This window comes from Muntiacus reevesi, chromosome 2 (assembly GCF_963930625.1).
Source record: "Muntiacus reevesi chromosome 2, mMunRee1.1, whole genome shotgun sequence".
NCBI lineage: Eukaryota > Metazoa > Chordata > Mammalia > Artiodactyla > Cervidae > Muntiacus > Muntiacus reevesi.
Window position 1 is genome coordinate 97351703 of NC_089250.1, and position 18041 is coordinate 97369743.

The window sequence follows — 18041 nt, forward strand, 5'->3', positions numbered from 1 at the left end:
CAGCAGATAGATACCTGTAGTTGTAGCCATCTTAGAGGATGAAGTATTATGTGACACTTTATTTATAGGGATGAGAATTTCCTTTTAATCACCCAAGCCAAGAACTCTCCAAGTCTATTGTTTTGGCAATACGATTAGATACAGATCCACAGACATAACAACTATAAGGGAACCAGAATCTCCTTAAGGCAGCAGTCCCCAACCTTTATGGCACTAGGGACTGGTTTTGTGGAAGACAGTTTTTCCATGGACCAGGTTGACGGGCATGGTTTCAGGATGATTCGAGTATATTACATTTATTGTACACGTTGTTTCTGGGCTCCACCTCAAATCATCAGGCATTAGATCCCAGAGGTTTGGGACTCCTGCCTTAAGGAGTGTATATTTTCTATGGCCTTGAGGACCCACCCAGAAACCTGGAAACTGCTATGTCCTTTGCTTTTGTTACCTGAAAGCTAGGAGAAACAGTGAATACTTGTACACAAAGAACCCTACTGGATAGTAGCAATGATGATGATCAAAAACTTACAGCAGATACCCAAAGACATGGTTCTAACCAGGTGTCTACTGCTGGGCATCTACTAAAATGAGATGATACAGTTACAACATTTATTCATTATTCCACATGTTGATGTGATCCAGTTCCTATTATGCTCTAGGCCTTGTACAAAAGTTCCAAGGATACACAGTGACAAGCAATGATCCTTGTCCTCATGGAGTTTATTGTCGAATGAGAGGAGAGAGATGATTAAGCAATTACAATATAGGGTGGCTTCCATTAACAAATGAAGTCTAAGAGGAAATCTAAAGGCTGTGAATGAGTTAGCCAGAAAGTATATTTTTTTGGTGCAGGCGAAAGAAATTCCACTCAAAATAGTTCAATTAATTAAAAAAAGGAGAAGATATCTTATTAGGTCATGTGCTTGTGTGCTTAGTCACTCAGTAATGTCCAACATTTGGGACCCCATGGACTGCAGCATACCAGGCTTCTCTGTCCATGGAATTCTCCAGGCAAGAATACTGAAGTAGGTTGACATTCACTTCACCAGGGGATCTTCCCAACCCAAGGACTGAACCCTGGTCTCCTGAATTGCAGGCAGATTCTTTACCAGCTGAACTCCAAGTCACTAACAGGTAAATGCAGGGGTGAAAGCCAGACTAAAACCAACTGGATCTCATAGTCAGCCATGTTACTGAGTGTGTATGTACATGTGGATCTGTATATGCATGCATGTGGTTCAGTCTCTCATCTCCCCTAGACTTTTTTCATTTCTTTTTTCTGAAGGGCCTCCTTCCTTTCTATTGCAGTCTGGCTTCCTCCAGCTGGTGGTGGACATGAAAAGAGGCAGCTCCAGTTTAGCACCTGCAAAAGAAAGAGACACTCCTCCTCCCAGTGTTATTTTCTGTGTTTGCATTATATGTCTGCTCTCAGTTAGTCACTGCGACCAGAGGAGTGATATTATTAGAAGACCCAAGTTGACCATACTGAATGGGTGAAAGAACATGAACAGAGCCCCAAAGAAGCAGGAAGAACTTTTCCAAAGGGAAGAGTGGTTTTATCAAAAGAAGGAACTAAGCACACATGTACAATTCCTCTTGCATCCAAAATCCTATAAAAGACCAAAATTTTCAAAATTCAGAATGTTATAGATAAGAGGTTTGATGACATCTAAAATGATAGACTATTATAAACAGTGCTGCGATGAACACTGGGGTGCACGTGTTTCTTTCAGATCTGGTTTCCTCGGTGTGTATGCCCAGAAGTGGTATTGCTGGGTCATATGGCAGTTCTATTTCCAGTTTTTTAAGAAATCTCCACACTGTTTTCCATAGTGGCTGTACTAGTTTGTATTCCCACCAACAGTGTAAGAGGGTTCCCTTTTCTCCACATCCTCTCCAGCATTTATTGTTTGTAGACTTTTGGATAGCAGCCATCCTGACTGGCGTGTAATGGTACCTCATTGTGGTTTTGATTTGCATTTCTCTGATAATGAGTGATGTGGAGCATCTTTTCATGTGTTTGTTAGCCATCTGTATGTCTTCTTTGGAGAAGTGTCTGTTTAGTTCTTTGGCCCATTTTTTGATTGGGTCATTTATTTTTCTGGAATTAAGCCTAAGGAGTTGCTTGTATATTTTTGAGATTAATCCTTTGTCTGTTTCTTCATTTGCTATTATTTTCTCCCAATCTGAGGGCTGTCTTTTCACCTTACTTATAGTTTCCTTTGTAGTGCAGAAGCTTTTAAGTTTCATTAGGTCCTATTTGTTTAGTTTTGCTTTTATTTCTAATATTCTGGGAGGTGGGTCATAGAGGACCCTGCTGAGATTTATGTCGGAGAGTGTTTTGCCTATGTTCTCCTCTAGGAGTTTAATAGTTTCTGGTCTTACATTTAGATCTTTAATCCTAGATGCCCATCAGCAGATGAATGGATAAGGAATCTGTGGTACATATACACCATGGAATATTACTCAGCCATTAAAAAGAATTCATTTGAATCAGTTCTAATGAGATGGATGAAACTGGAGCCCATTATACAGAGTGAAGTAAGCCAGAAAGATAAAGAACATTACAGCATACTAACACATATATATGGAATTTAGAAAGATGTTAATGATAACCCTATATGCAAAACAGAAAAAGAGACACAGAAGTACAGAACAGACTTTTGAACTCTGTGGGAGAAGGTGAGGGTGGGATGTTTCAAAAGAACAGCATGTATATTATCTATGGTGAAACAGATCACTAGCCCAGGTGAGATGCATGAGACAAGTGCTCGGGCCTGGTGCACTGGGAGGACCCAGAGGAGTCGGGTGGAGAGGGAGGTGGGAGGGGGATTGGGATGGAGAATACGTGTAACTCTATGGCTGATTCGTGTCAATGTATGACAAAACCCACTGAAATGTTGTGAAGTAATTGGCCTCCAACTAATAAAATAAAATTTTAAAAAAAATGTAAAAAAAAAAAAAAATCAGTTACACAAGAGAAAAAAAAAAATCAGTTACACAAGAGAAAAAAAAAAAGAAAAAAATAAATAAAATGATAGACTATTGATTAGATGAAACTGTAGCCCCATATGTACTGAAAAGATGCTACAGAGTTAATGCTACATTTCTTCAGGCATCCTAAGTAGATACAGAAATGAGAGAAACTTTGAGAGGGAAAATGATGAAAGCATTACTTTCAGATCAGTTTTCATTCCAATCCAAAGAAATGCAAGGCCAAAGAATGCTCAAACTACCACACAATTGCAGTCATCTCACATGCTAGCAAAGTAATGCTCAAAATTCTCCAAGCCAGGCTTCGACAGTACGTGAACCATGAACTTCCAGATGTTCAAGCTGGATTTAAAAAAGGCAGGGGAACCAGAGATCAAATGGCCAACATCCTTTGGATCATTGAAAAAGCAAGAGAGTTCAGAAAAATATCTACTTCTGCTTTATTGACTATGCCAAAGCCTCACAACAAACTGGAAAATTCTTAAAGAGATGGGAATACTAGACCACCTTACCTGCCTCCTGAGAAATCTGTATGCAGGTCAAGAAGCAACAGTTAGAACTGGACATGGAACTGGTTTCAAATCAGGGAAGGAGTACATCAAGGCTATATATTGTCACCCTGCTTATTTAGCTTATATGCAGAATACAGCATGAGAAATGCTGGACTGGATGAAGCACAAGCTGGAATCAAGATTGCCAAAAGAAATATCAAAAACCTCACATATGCAGATGACACCACCCTATGGCAGAAAGCAAAGAACTAAAGAGCCTCTTGATAAAAGTGAAAGAGGAGAGTGAAAAAGTTGGCTTAAAGCTCAACATTCAGAAAACTAAGATCATGGCCTCTGGTCCCATCACTTCATGGCAAATAGATGGGGAAAGAGTGGAAACAGTGAGAGACTCTATTTTGGGTGGCTCCAAAATCACTGCAGATCGTGACTGCAGCCAGGAAATTAAATGACACTTGCTCCTTGGAAGAAAAGTTATGACTAACATAGCGAGCATATTAAAAAGGAGAGACATTATTTTGCCAGCAAAGGTCCGTCTAGTCAAAGCTATGGTTTTTCCAGTAGTCGTGTATGCATGTTTAAGAGTTGGACTATAAAGAAAGCTGAGCATCGAAGAATTGATGCTTTTGAACTGTGGTGTTGGAGAAGACTCTTGAGAGTCCCTTGGACTGCAAGGAGATCAAACCAGTCCATCCTAAAGGAAAGGAGTCCTGAATATTCATTGGAAGGACTGATTCTGAAGCTGAAACTCCAGTACTTTGTCCACCTGGTGCAAAGAACTGACTCATTGGAAAAGACCCTGATGCTGGGAAAGATTGACGGCACGAGGAGAAGGGGACAACATAGGATGAGATGGTTGGATTACATCACCGACTCAATGGACATGAGTTTGAGTAAGCTCCGGGAGTTGGTGATGGACAGGGAAGCCTGGTGTATTGCAGTCCATGGGCTCATGAAGAGTCGGACATGACTGAGTGACTGAACTGAACTGACCTGATGAAAGCAAGTAGAGCAGCTACACCATTTAGCCCATTTACTTTCTACTGCTTGTACAGGACACGGGATTCTGTGGCATTCATTTCAATGCTAAAGAAACTATTATGGGTGTTGACACTAAAGAGGAGGGCAGTTCTGAAGTTGGCCATTGATGTTCAGAAGTGACAGTGAGTACACCCTGAATGTAAGTTACTGCCTCACCTACCTACCATCATTCTTTATGCCTCCCCTACAATGTCTAAAGGCAAGGTTGGCAAACCAGACATCCACAGACAAATGAACAAGGATCATCTAATGTGAAGGTCAACTGGCAGCACAAAATCAACAAGTATTTGAGGAAAATAAAATTATAAGAGATGCATGAAACTCTGAACAGATCAAATGATTGCTAAGGAACAGAGTTGATAGAGCAAATCGTAGAAGATCTAAACTCTGATTAATAGTCTCACAAAAGTTTGAAAGCTTATTGTTTTCTTGACAAATGAACCGATAATGATCTTGTTTATTTACAATGAGATTTGAAAGTGTTTATAAACTATCAATTTTCTGTTGATAGGCTTGAAAATCCAGAAAAAGCAATATTCAGGGAACAGTAAATTTTACTTGAGAAATACAAATTTATTTGAGAGTGTAGAAAATCTGAATAGAATGTTAAACCTATAAAATATTGAACACTCAACACATAAAAATGCCATCAGATGTAGGTTTTATAGGCTAGTTCTACCAAAAAATTTTTTTAACTTTTATTTTGTCTTGTGATATAGCCAATTAGCAAATAATGTTGTGATAGTTTCAGGGGAATAGCAAAGGGATTCAGGCATATATATATATATATACACATGCATATATCCATTCTACCCAAACTCCCTTCCCATCTAGGCTGCCACATAACATTGAGAAGGTGCTATATTGTAGGTCCTTGTTGGGTGTCCGGATAATTAGGGAGTTTGGGATGGACATGTACAAAACTTCTAAGAGTAAAAAATTCCCTTTTATATAAGTTATTATAGAGCATAGAAGGAGATGGAATGCTTTCAACTCATTCTCTGAAGTTAGTATAATCTTGAGAAAGCTTTAAATTTATCCTGTGAATCAGTAACGAATTATAATCAGAAATAGAAAAGAATAACACAAAATTGTAGGTAATATTGTAGAAAATTGTAGAAAATATTATAGATGCATTAATCTTAAATATTATGAAGTGAAATATGGCAAAGGATTAGATGTTCAGATAGTGTTTATTCCAGATATGGAAGGATGGTTTAACACTGGGATATCTATTAATGTAATTCGGTACATTATCAGATTAGAGGAAGAAAAAAACGATGATCTCAATAGATACAGTAAAACATTTGATAAATATCCATTTCTCATTTTAAAAAGACTCTAGTTAGTCCATAATGTAGGTTTACACTCAACTCATAGAATATACCAAAAACTGAAATCTCTCTAAAATGTCTTAATGAAACCATTAAAATACCCAAGGAACAAGGAACAAGGCAAGGCTGATTATTTTTACCCAACATTGGATTTTTAGTTCCTCAACAATTTGATAAAACAAAAAAGAAGTCAAGTTAGAAGAAAAAGGAAGGTGTTGAAAAACAAGATACAAAGCTGTCATTTTTTGCAGATGGTATGGTAAGAAACCATCATTAAGAAAAGACTATTTTGCTGTATTTTCGTAATAGCCTTGAAGAAAAGGATCACATTGGTAATAATGAAAACAATAAAATATGTAGGAATGAACCTAACAAAATGTGCAAGAATAATACAAAGAAAATTGAGCACTTTATTTGTTGAAGACTTTAGATCTTCTATAGAATTTACTGACATTTGACTAAATTTTACCTAAATTTGACTGCATTTTTGTGGTATCTCTTTCCTTATTTCCAGAACACAGTTAGTGTTGGAAGGCTAACTAAATTTCACTTCAGATGTTTAGCAAGAATGATTTGAAGGTGGTTTTGTACAATCTTGTTAAGACACAAACAGTGTCTGGTTTTCTTTCCATTTTCTTTTTCTCTTTTAATATTTTGTCATTCTTTCTCAATTTATGAGCTCAATATTTCTAGAAACAGAAACTTTCATTCTTCAATTATTTGATTAAAATGAGATACAGTTCATATGGAAAAGACAGAATAGGTTTCTTATTCTCTCCCTTTCTCTAATAGTTTTGAAAATAATAAGTTGGATTTTTAGTATACTTCAAAAGTGATGATGGTAGACTGAATAATTAATTTCCCTCCCATCATTTCAAGATACCTACATACCAATTCCTGGAACCTGTCGATATGTAATCTTACATGTGAAAGAGGTTTTGCAGATATGATTAAGCTGAAGGCTTTGAGATGGGAGGATTATCCAAGTTGGCTCAATGTAATCATGTTCCTCCTAAGAGGAAAAGAGAGGAAAGAGAGAGTCAGGTGACAAGGGGAGATATTTGAATATGCTACGTTGTTGGCTTCGAAGATGGAGGAAGAGGCAAGGAGCCAAAGAATTCATGTGCCCTCTAGGAACTGACAGAGAAGGCAATGGCAACCCACTCCCGAACTCTTGCCTGGAAAATCCCATGGACAGAGGAGCCTGGTAGGCTACAGTCTGTGGGGTCGCGAAGGGTTGGACACGACTGAGAGACTTCACTTTCACTTTTCACGTCCATGTATTGGAGAAGGAAATGGCAACCCACTCCAGTTTTCTTGCCTGGAGAATCCCAGGGACAGGAGAGCCTGGTGGGCTGCCGTCTATGGGGTCGCACAGAGTCGGACATGACTGATGTGACTTAGCAGCAGCAGCTAGGAGCTGAATAAGGCAAGGAAACAGATTCTCCTGTAGAGTCTCTGAACTGAATGAAACCTCTTCAACACATTAAGTTGAGGACTTCTGACTTCCAGAACTGTAAAATAAATTTGTGTTAATTTAAGCCACTGTTTGTGGTAATTTGTTGTAGCAAGAATAGGAAACTGAAATAGACTTTATTTTGTTCTGTTTTTGTTTTGTTTGATCCATATTAATTACTATTCTTAATTCTCAGTTTGACTCATTTTGAACAGTAATCCCATTGGTTTATTTGTGAATTCCTGTCAGAATATCCCCATGCTTTAATTACCATACCATTAAATAATTTCTTGATATCTACTTTGCCAGTTCCTTCTTATTGTTATCCTTCTTCAATATTTGGTTGATTATATACTTCATACTAAAATACTATAAAAGAAAAGAGGAATACTTTTGATGAGCTTATTGGTAATCTGGAAACAACTGAGGAAAGAATCTCTGAGCTAGAAGATATTATCAAAAGAATCCTCAAACCAAAAACCAAAGAAAACAAACACTGAAAGAGGAAAAAAAAAATGGAACAGACTATATCCAAGGTCTACAGGACAACTACAAAAGGTATAACCTACATATAGTGGGAAAAGCAGGAGTGGAAGGAGAGAAAGGAACAGAAGAAATATTTGAAATATTCATTCAATAATGAATGAAATATTCCCCAGATTAATTTCCCTACATCCTTGGAGGTCAGAGAACCCCAAAGATGATAAATGCCAAAAAATTATCCCTAGGCGTGTAATTTTTAAACTATGTAAAATCAAAGATAAAGAAAAATTCTGAAAGGAGTGGGGGACGGGGGAAACAACTCAACCTGTAGGAACCAGTATAAGAATTGCTTTCAATTTCTCTGAAACCATACAAGTAAGAAATGAGTGAAGTGTTTAGCTTTGAAAGAAAAAAAGCTACCAACCTAGAATTCTATACATTGTGAAATTATCCTTAAGAAGTGAAAAAGGAAGGCTTTCTCAAACAAATAGTCCTGAGGGAATTTGTTACCAGTAGACCTGGCTTGCAAGAAATGTTAGAAGAAAGTTATTTAAAGAAGTGAAATAATATAGGTCATAATCTTAGATCTGCATAAAGTAAAGAAGTGCATCAAAGAGGGAATAAATGAAGGTAAAATAAGAACTTTTTATTTTCTTTTTTCTTAATTTATCTAAGAGTAAAATTTGTTTAAATAATAATAATGCATTTGATTATATATATATATATATGTTTATCTATAAATGACATGAATTTCATGATGGATATAAGGGACAACAGAGAAGGAATAGGTTTATTTTGTTTTTATAAGGCCCTTACACTACCCATGAAGCAGTATACTATTATTAATATTTAAAATTGGACTTGGATTGGCTGTAAGTGGATATTGAAAACTAGAGAACATCACTAAAAAAGTAATATGCTAAGAAATGGAAACAAAATGTAATTATATAGAATTTTCAATTAAAAACGGAAAGGTAAGGGAAGAGTGAAAGACAAAATTAAGAACAAAATACAAGGGCAACAAATAAAAAGCAGAATCAAATATGGTATGTATTAATCCAGTTATATCAAATTTAATGCCAAATTTAATTTAAATTTAATGGTTTAAATGCATGAAAAAAAAGATTGTCTTAAAAACAATATGATTGTCTCAGTAAATCCAGAAAAAGCTTTTGACAAAATTCAACACCAGTTTATGATAAAAACTCTCTAGAAACTGGGCATATAGGGAGCACACCTCAACATAATAAAGGCCATATATGACAAACCTGTGGGCTTAGCTGGTGACTCAGATGGTAAAGAATTCACCTGCAATGCAGGAAGCCCAGGTTAGATCCCTGGCTTGGGAAAATCCCCTAAAAATGGGAATAGCAACCCACTCCAGTATTCTTGCCTGGAGAATTCTATGGACAGGGGAGCCTGGTGGGGTACAGTTCACGGGGTCACAAAGAGTTGGACACGACTGAGCAAATAACACACACATACACACATGACAGACCTACAGCTGATACTGTACTCAACAGTGGAAAGCTGAAAGCACTTCCTTTAAGAGCAGAAACAAGACAAGGATGTCCACTTTCACCACTTTTATTCAACATAGTTTTGGAAGCCCTGGCCACAGCAATCAGAGAAGAAAAAGAAACAGAAGGAATTCAGATTGGAAAATAAGAAATAAAACTGTCACTATTTGCTGATGACATGATACTATACATAGAAAACCCTAAAGATGTTACTGGAAAACTACTCCAAATGAATTCAGTAAAGTTGTAGGACACAAAATTAACACATAGAAATCTGTTGCATTTCTGTACACTGACAATTATCTATCCCTGCATTCCTATACAGTAAGAATGAAAGATCAGAAAGAGAAATCAGAGAAACAGTCCTATTTAACCATAGCATCAGAAAGAATAAAATTCCTAGGAATAAACCTATCTATGGATACAAAAGACTTGTACTCTGAATATTATAAGATGCTGATGAAAGAAACAGATAATACAAAGAGATGGAAAAATATACCATGTTCTTGACTTGGAAGAATCAGTTGTCAAAATGACTACTATCCAAGGCAGTCTTACAGATTCAATGGCATTTTTCTCAAAATTAGCGCAAAAATTTTTACAATTTCTATGGAAACACAAAAGACCCCAAATAGCCAAAAAGCAATCCCGAGAAAGAAAAATGGAGCTGGAGGAATCAGGCTCTTTTACTTCAGACTGTACTACAAAGCTACATTTATCAAAATAGTATTAACACACACACACAAAGAAATACAGGTCAATGGAACAGAATAGAAAGCCCAGAAATAAAACCGAATGCCTCTGTCAGTTAGTCTATGACAAAGGAGGCAAGACTATACAATAGAGGAAAGACAATCTTCAGTAGATGATGCTGGAAAAACTGGACAGCTATGTGTAAAAAAAATGAAATTAGAACCTTCTTTGACACCATACACAAAAGTAAACTCAAGATGGAAAAGCAGTTTGGCATGCAGCCAGTTTTAAGGTCATTGTCCAATCGGGAGAGAGACTTAGTGCCACCTCTGAAGCCTGAACAAGACTACTTCACTAGCTTCCCCAACACAGGCATGAAGAGGACATCACAGAGTGATAAAAGGGTTAATTCTCCAAGAAAACATGACAGTTCCTAACATATGTGACTTAACAATAGGGTATCAAACTGTGTGAGGCAAAAACTGATAGAATTACAAATAAAAATCCTCTATCGTAGTTGGAAAGTTCAGCACCCCTCTATTCATAAGTACATAGATCTAGCTGGCAGAAAATCTGTTAAAGACATCGTAGGACTCAACAACACTATCAGTCAACTGAATATAACTGACATCTATGGACTACTTATCCAACAATAGAAGAGTACACATTCTTTTCAAGCTCACAAGGAGCATTCACCAAAATAGACCACATTCTATACCATAAAACACACGTTAACAAATTTAAAAGAACAGAAATCATAAATGTCTGCTCGCAGATCACAATGAAATTAAACTAGAAATCAATAACAGAAAGGTAACTGAAAAATCCAACAATTTGCAGTAATTAAACACACTTCTAATAACACTGGCTCAGATAAGGCATCTCATGAGAAACTTGAAAGTATTTTGAGCTAAATAAAAAAAAACACAGCTAATCAAAATTTATGGGATACAGCAAAAGCAGTGCTTAGAGGGAAATTTATAGCATCGAATGTATATATTGGAAAACAAGAAAGATCTAAAATCAGTAATCTAAATTTCCATGTTAGGAAACTAGAAAAATAAGAGCAAATGGGATACAAAGTAACTGAAAGAGAAATAGCCTGCTCCTAAAGAACTAGAGCAGAAGTCAATGAAATTGAAAACAGGAAATCAATAGAGAAAATAAGTGAAATCAAAAACTGATTCTTTGAAAAGATCAATGGAATTGCTAAGCCTCAGCTAAGCTAATTAAGAAAAAAGGGGGAGGACACAAATTACTACTATCAGCAATGAAGGAGGGAACATTACTACATCCCTGTGGACATTGTGCTCAGTCATGTCTGACTCTGTAACCCCATGGACTGTAGCCTACCAGGCTCCTCAGTCCAAGGACTTTTCCAGGCAAGAGTACTGGAATGGGTTGCCATTTCCTTCTCCAGGGGATCTTCCTGACCCAGGGATTGAACCTGAATCTCCAGCATTACAGGCAGACGCTTTACCATCTGAGCCACCAGGGGAGCCCTCCCTATGGACATTAAAAGGATTATAAAGGAATACTGTGAACAATTCTCTGCCCACAAATTTGGTAACATAGATGAAATGGACCAGTTACTTGAAAGACAAAGTTTGCCAAAATTCACAAAAGAAGAAACAGATGATGTGAATAAATAAATAAGCCTATATCTATTAAAGACAGTAAATAATGAGTAATCTTCCAAAAGACAAGACACATGGCTTAGATGGGCTCACTTGTGAATTGTAATAAACAAATAAGGAAGAAATCATACCAGTTCTCTACAATCTCTTGCAGAAGACAGAAGTAGAGGGAATACTTCCTGACTGATTCTATGAGGCCAGCATTACCAAAGTACTAAAATTAGACAAAGACATTACAACAAAAGAAAACTGTAGACTAATATCTCTCATGAACATAGATGCAGAGGTACTCAACGAAAATTTAGCAAATCTCATCTAGCCATGTATTCACCATGACCAAGTGTGATTTATCCCAGGTATACAAGGCTTATTCAACATTCAAAAATCAATTGCTATAATACTTCAAGACAAGCTGAAAAAAGAAAAATCACATGGTCATAATAAATTCAGAAAAAGCATTACATAAAATTTGATACCCATTTGATGTAAAAACTCAGCATACTAGAAATAGAAGGGAACTCCCTCATTTGATAACAAATATCAAAAACCTACAGCTAACAACATTAAACCATTCAATCCAAAGGAAATCAACTCTAAATATTCATTGGAAGGACTGATGCTGAAGTTGAAGCTCCAATGCTTTGGCCACCTGATGCAAAGACTAACTCATTGGAAGAGACCCTGATGCCAGGAAAGATTGAGGACAGGAGGAGAAGGGGGCAACAGAAGATGAGATGGCTGGATGATATCACTGACTCAATGGTCATGAGTTTGAGCAAACTCCAGGGGATAGTGAAAGACAGGGAAGCCTGGTGTGCTGCAGTCCATTGGGTTGCAAAGAGTCAACCACAATTTAACAACTGAACAACAAACATCATTAAGTTAGAAACTCAAAGCTTTCCACTAAGATAAAGTGTACTACAAGGCAGGGATATCTCCTTTTTTTTTCTTTTTTTTCATTTATTTTTAGCCTCCAATTAGTTGGAGGCTAATTACTTTACAATATTGTAGTGGTTTTTTTCATACATTGACATGAATTAGCCATGGAATTACATGTGTTCCCCATCCCGATCCACCCTCCCACCTCCTTCCTCATCCCATCCCTCTGGGTCTTCCCAGTGCACCAGCCCTATTCTGTACTACAAGTTCTAACTAATAAGACAAGAAAATTATATAAACGGTATACAGATTGAGAAAGAAGATATAAAAATGTCTTTGTTTGCAGAGGACCTGACTGTCTTTGTAGAAAATCTGATAGAATTTACCAAAAAAGAAATCCTATAAAAAACAAACACAAGCAGTTCTAGAAAGAGTACAGGATACAAAGTTAATATGTAAAAGTCAATTTCTTTCCTATGTATCAGAAAGAACATGTGGAATTTGAAATTTAAATCACTTTATCCTTTGTATTAGTACTCAAAAAATGAAATACTTAGCCACAAATCTGACAAAATATATACTAGATTTACATGAGGACAAGAACCTCTTAGAATGAAATAAATAAATAAATGGAGCAATATTCCATGTGTGCATAGAAAGACTCAATATTGTGAAGATCATTTCTTCCTAACTTTATATATAGATTCAATGCAATCATAATCTAAATCCCCAAAATTTATTTTATGAATGTCAAAACACTGAATCTAAAGCTATAATGGAGAGTCAAAAGTCCCAGAAAAACTCACACAGTGTTGAAGGAGAAAAATAAAATTGTATGATTGAGACTACTTGACTTTAAGACTTACTGTAAAGCTACAAGGACCAAAACAGGGTGGTACTGACACAAAAACAGATACCTAGATCAGTGGAACAGAATAGAGAACCCAAAAATAAACACACACAGGAATGATCAATTACTGTATGACAAAGGAGGCAAAATTATACAATGTGGAGAAGACAGTCTCTTCAGTAAGTGATGTTGGGAAAACTGGACAGGTGCATGTAAAATTAATTAGAACATTTTCTCACATCAAATACAAAAAATAAAGTCAAAATGAATTAAAGACCCAAATACCCAAATTTAAGAGTGGAAAGCATAAAAATCCTAGAAGAAAACATAGGCAGTACACTCTTTGACATTAAGAGTTAGCAATATGTTTTTGGATCTGTCTCATCAGGCAAAGGAAACAAAAGCAAAAAACCAAAAATGAGGCCTAGTTGAACTTAAAGTCTTTTGCACATCAAAGGAAATCACCAAAATTGAAACACAACCTACTGAGTGGGAGAAGATGTTTGCATTTTTACGCAGGGTTTTTTTTTTTTTTTTTTTTTCATGTTACTGACTTGTATGAAGTCTTTTTATTTTGGGGGTATTAACCCTTTATGAGTTATATTATTTCCAAAACATACAAACAACTCAATAACAAAAAAAAAAAGAAAAGAGGGAAAAAGCCCAACAGAAAGTGAACAGAAGACCTAAATAGGCATTTCTCCAAAGAAGACGTACACATGGCCAACAGGCACATGAAAAAATATTCAAAATCACTAATTATTAGGAAAATGCAAATCAAAACTACAATGAGGCACCACCTCACTTGTCAGAATCTCCATCGTTAAAAAGTCTACAAACAACAAATGCTGGAGAGGGTGTGGAAAAAAAGGAACCCTCTTACACTTTTGGTGGAAATGTAAATTGTTGTATTGACTATGGAAGACAATGTGGAGATTCCTCAAAAAACTAAAAATAGTGTTGCCATCTGATCTTAAAATCTCAATCTTGGACATATATCCAAACAAAACTATAATTTGAAAAGATAGATGCACCCCACCATTCATTGTAGCACTATTCACAATAGCCAAGACATTGAAACAACATCAGTGTCCAACAGATGAATGGATAAAGAAGATGTGGTACAATGTTCTTGGAATGAAAGACTCAATATTGTAAAAATTATTATTACTACCCAAAGTAATTTATAGATTCAAAGAAATCCCTATCAAGCAACCAATGGTATTTTTCACAGAACTAGAACAAAAAATTTCACAATTCATATGGAAACACAGAAGACCTTGAATAGCCAAAGCAGTCTTGATAAAGAAAAACAGACCTGAAGGAATCAACTTTCCTGACTTCAGACTATACTACAAAGCTACAGTAATCAAGACAGTATGATACCGGCACAAAAACAGAAATATAGACCTATGGAACAAGATAGAAAGCCCAGAAATTAACCCACACACCTGTGGGCACCTTATCTTTGACAAAGGAGGCAAGAATATATAATGGAGAAAAGAGAGCCTCTTCAATAAGTGGTGCTGGGAAAACTGGAGAGCTACAAGTAAAAGAATCAAAGTAGAACACTTCCTAACACCATACACAAAAATGAACTCAAGATGGATTAAAGACTTAAATGTTAGGCCAAAAACCATGAAGCTCTTAAAGAGTGTATAGAGCAGTACATTTTAGCAAGGTCTTCTTTGACCCACCTCATAGAGTAAAGGAAATAAAAGCAAAAATAAGCAAGTGGATCTAGTTAAACTTAAAAACTTTGGCACAGCAAAAGAAACAATAAACATGATTAAAAGACAACCCTCAGGTTGGGAGAAAATAATGGCAAAAGAAACAACTGACAAAATCGCCAGAATATATAAGCAGCTCATACAGCTCAATATTAGGAAAACAAACAGCCCAATCAAAAATGGGCAGAAGACATAAACAGACATTTCCCTAAAGAGGACATACAGATGGCAAAAACATATGAAAAGATGCTCAACATCACCAATTATTAGAGAAATGGAAATCAAAACTACAATGAGGTATCACCTCACACCAGTCAGAATGGCCATCATAAAAAAAAAAAAAAAAAAAGCTACCAACAGTAAATACTGGGGAGAATGTGAAGAAAAGGGAAAGCTCCTGTACTGTTGGAAGTAATGTAAACTGATACAGCCATTATGGAGAACAATATGGAGATTCATTTTAAAAACTAGGTATAAATCTACCTTATGACCCAGAAACCCTCCTGCTGGGCGTATACCCTGAGAAAACCACAATTCTAAATGACCCATGTACCCCAATGTTCAATGCATCACTATTTACAATAGCCAGGACATGGAAGCAACCTAGATGTCCATTGACAGATGAATGGGTAAAGAAGATGTGGTACATATATACAATGGAATATTACTCAGCTATTAAAAAGAACAAATTTGAGTCAGTTCTAGCAAGATGAATGAACCTAGAGCGTGTTATATAGAGTGAAGTAAATCCGAAAGAGAAAAACAAATATAGTTTATTAGTGTGTATATATACGGATCTAGAAAAATGGCATTGATGAACCTATTTGCAGGGAAGATGTGGAGATGCCAATATAGAGGATGGACTTGTGGACACAGTGGGGGAAGGAGAGAGTGAATGGAGAAAGTAACATCAATATGTATACACTATCAAAGTGTAAGATAGATAGCTGGTTAAAGTCGCTGTGTAGCACAGGGAGCCTGGTCTGGCACTCTGTTATGGCCTGGAAGGATGCAGGGGAGGGTGGAGGGTTTAGCAAAGAGGGGGGGATATATGTATAATTATGGTTGATTTACACTGTTGTATGACAGAAACCAACACAACATTGTAAATACTGAAAAACAAAAAATAAAAGAAGATGTGATACATATATACAGTGGAATACTACTCAGCCATAAAAAGAAATAAATAATGCCACTGCAGCAATATGGATGGACCTAGAAATTATTATACTAAGTCAGAAAGAGAAAGATAAATACCATATGATATCACTTATATGTGGAATCTAAAATATGATACAAATGAACCTATCAAAGAAGCAGAAAGACACTCACAGACATAAAGAAAAGACTTGTGGTTGCCAAAGGGAAGGTAAAGATTGGGAGTGTGGAAATAGCAGATCCAAACTGCTGTATAGAGAATGGATAAACAACAATGTCCTATTATATAGCACAGGGAACTATATTCAATACCCGGTGATAAATCATAATGCAAAAGAATATTAAAAAAGAACATGTATATGTATAACTGAATCATTTTGCTGTATAGCAGAAATTATCAAAACATAAATCATCTATACTTGAGTAAAACTAATTTTTTATTACAACATTTTTAATGAAATGATTCTAGATAGAAAGTGAAAGAAATAGAAAAGAATGAAAACAAGTAAAACGTGACAGTAGATCTGAATAATACTGAATTATAATACACCAGTGTTTTGTGTGGCTTAAAATATTACATAGAGAATTAAAATAAACTGATGAAAGTGAAAGTGAATTTGCTCAGTTGTGTCCAACTCTTTGCCACCCCATGGACTATAGCCTGCCAGGCTCCTCTGTCCATGGGATTCTCCAGGCAAGAATACTGGAGTGGGTTGCCATTTCCTTCTCCAGGGGATCTTCCCGACGCAGGACTTGAACCCAGATCTCCTGCACTGCAGACAGACTCTTTAGAGTCTGAGCCACCAGGGGGAAGCCCAAATAAACTGATAATACTTTATAAATTGAAAGGGTGGTAAATGGGTCATGGGATCACAAAGAGTCAGACATGACTGAGTGACTAGCACCTTATAAATTGAAAAGAAGGTAAATGAGTTAATGTATTGTTTCTGACATTTTTTGAGAAGAGTCAAAGTACTGATTTATAAACATTTAATAATTTGAGGATGCATATTCTAATCTCTAGGATAAGCTTTGGATAAATAATGTTAAGCTAGTAGAAGAAAAAATAGAATAATAAAAATCCATTGGTTTAAAAAGTGCTAAATTTAAAATCTCTCATGTGAAAAAATGAGAAAAGTATGGAGGAAAGTAGTTTTTAATTTTGAGATTAAATTAAATTAAATTTAGTTGTAGGGTTAGCCACCTAAATTTTTTTTTAAGGTTTAAGGAAGAAACAAAGAAACATGTTTTTTAAAAGGCACTTGAAAATTTTTGCAAACTAATGTATAAAGGTCAAAATTATTTTATGCATAAATAGTAACCACACAGACAATAAGTAAACAACAAACAACACAACAGAAACATTGCAAAGAATTTGGACAGAGAAAGTAACATCAACATGTATACACTATCAAAGTGTAAGATAGATAGCTGGTGAGAAGTCGCTGTGTAGCACAGGGAGCCTGGTCTGGCACTCTGTTATAAATAAATATAAAATTTACAGTAAATTTTACTGATAAAGAAGATATAAATATATTTAACCTCACTATTTATCAAGGAAGTACAAATAAGAAAAACTATTTTCAACTGTAATATTAGCTAATATCAACAAGATTGATTAACAGCCAGTATTAATGAAGATGCAGGAAAACACAGCTCTATGGCAGGGGATTGTTGAGAAGTTAAATTTTTAAAGCCCCACTTTGGAGAGCAGATTGGAAAAGTCAAATGTAAATATCCTTTGTCCACCAAATTCT

At 35.9% G+C, this 18041-nt stretch overlaps 1 protein-coding gene across 6 annotated transcripts in view; it reads left to right on the top strand.

Annotated features, from left to right (window-relative positions):
- CABCOCO1 (ciliary associated calcium binding coiled-coil 1) overlaps positions 1-18041 on the top strand; it is a 165022-nt gene that overhangs the window by 61717 nt on the left and 85264 nt on the right. Inside the window, exon 6 of one of the 6 annotated variants that reach the window (XM_065922400.1) lies at positions 1309-1806. The exons of the other annotated variants lie outside the window; for them this stretch is intronic. Within the exon in view, the coding sequence (XP_065778472.1) occupies positions 1309-1497 (189 nt within the window). The 3' untranslated portion in view covers positions 1498-1806. Of the gene's footprint in view, positions 1-1308; positions 1807-18041 lie in introns of those variants that run through there. 6 annotated transcript variants of the gene reach the window in all.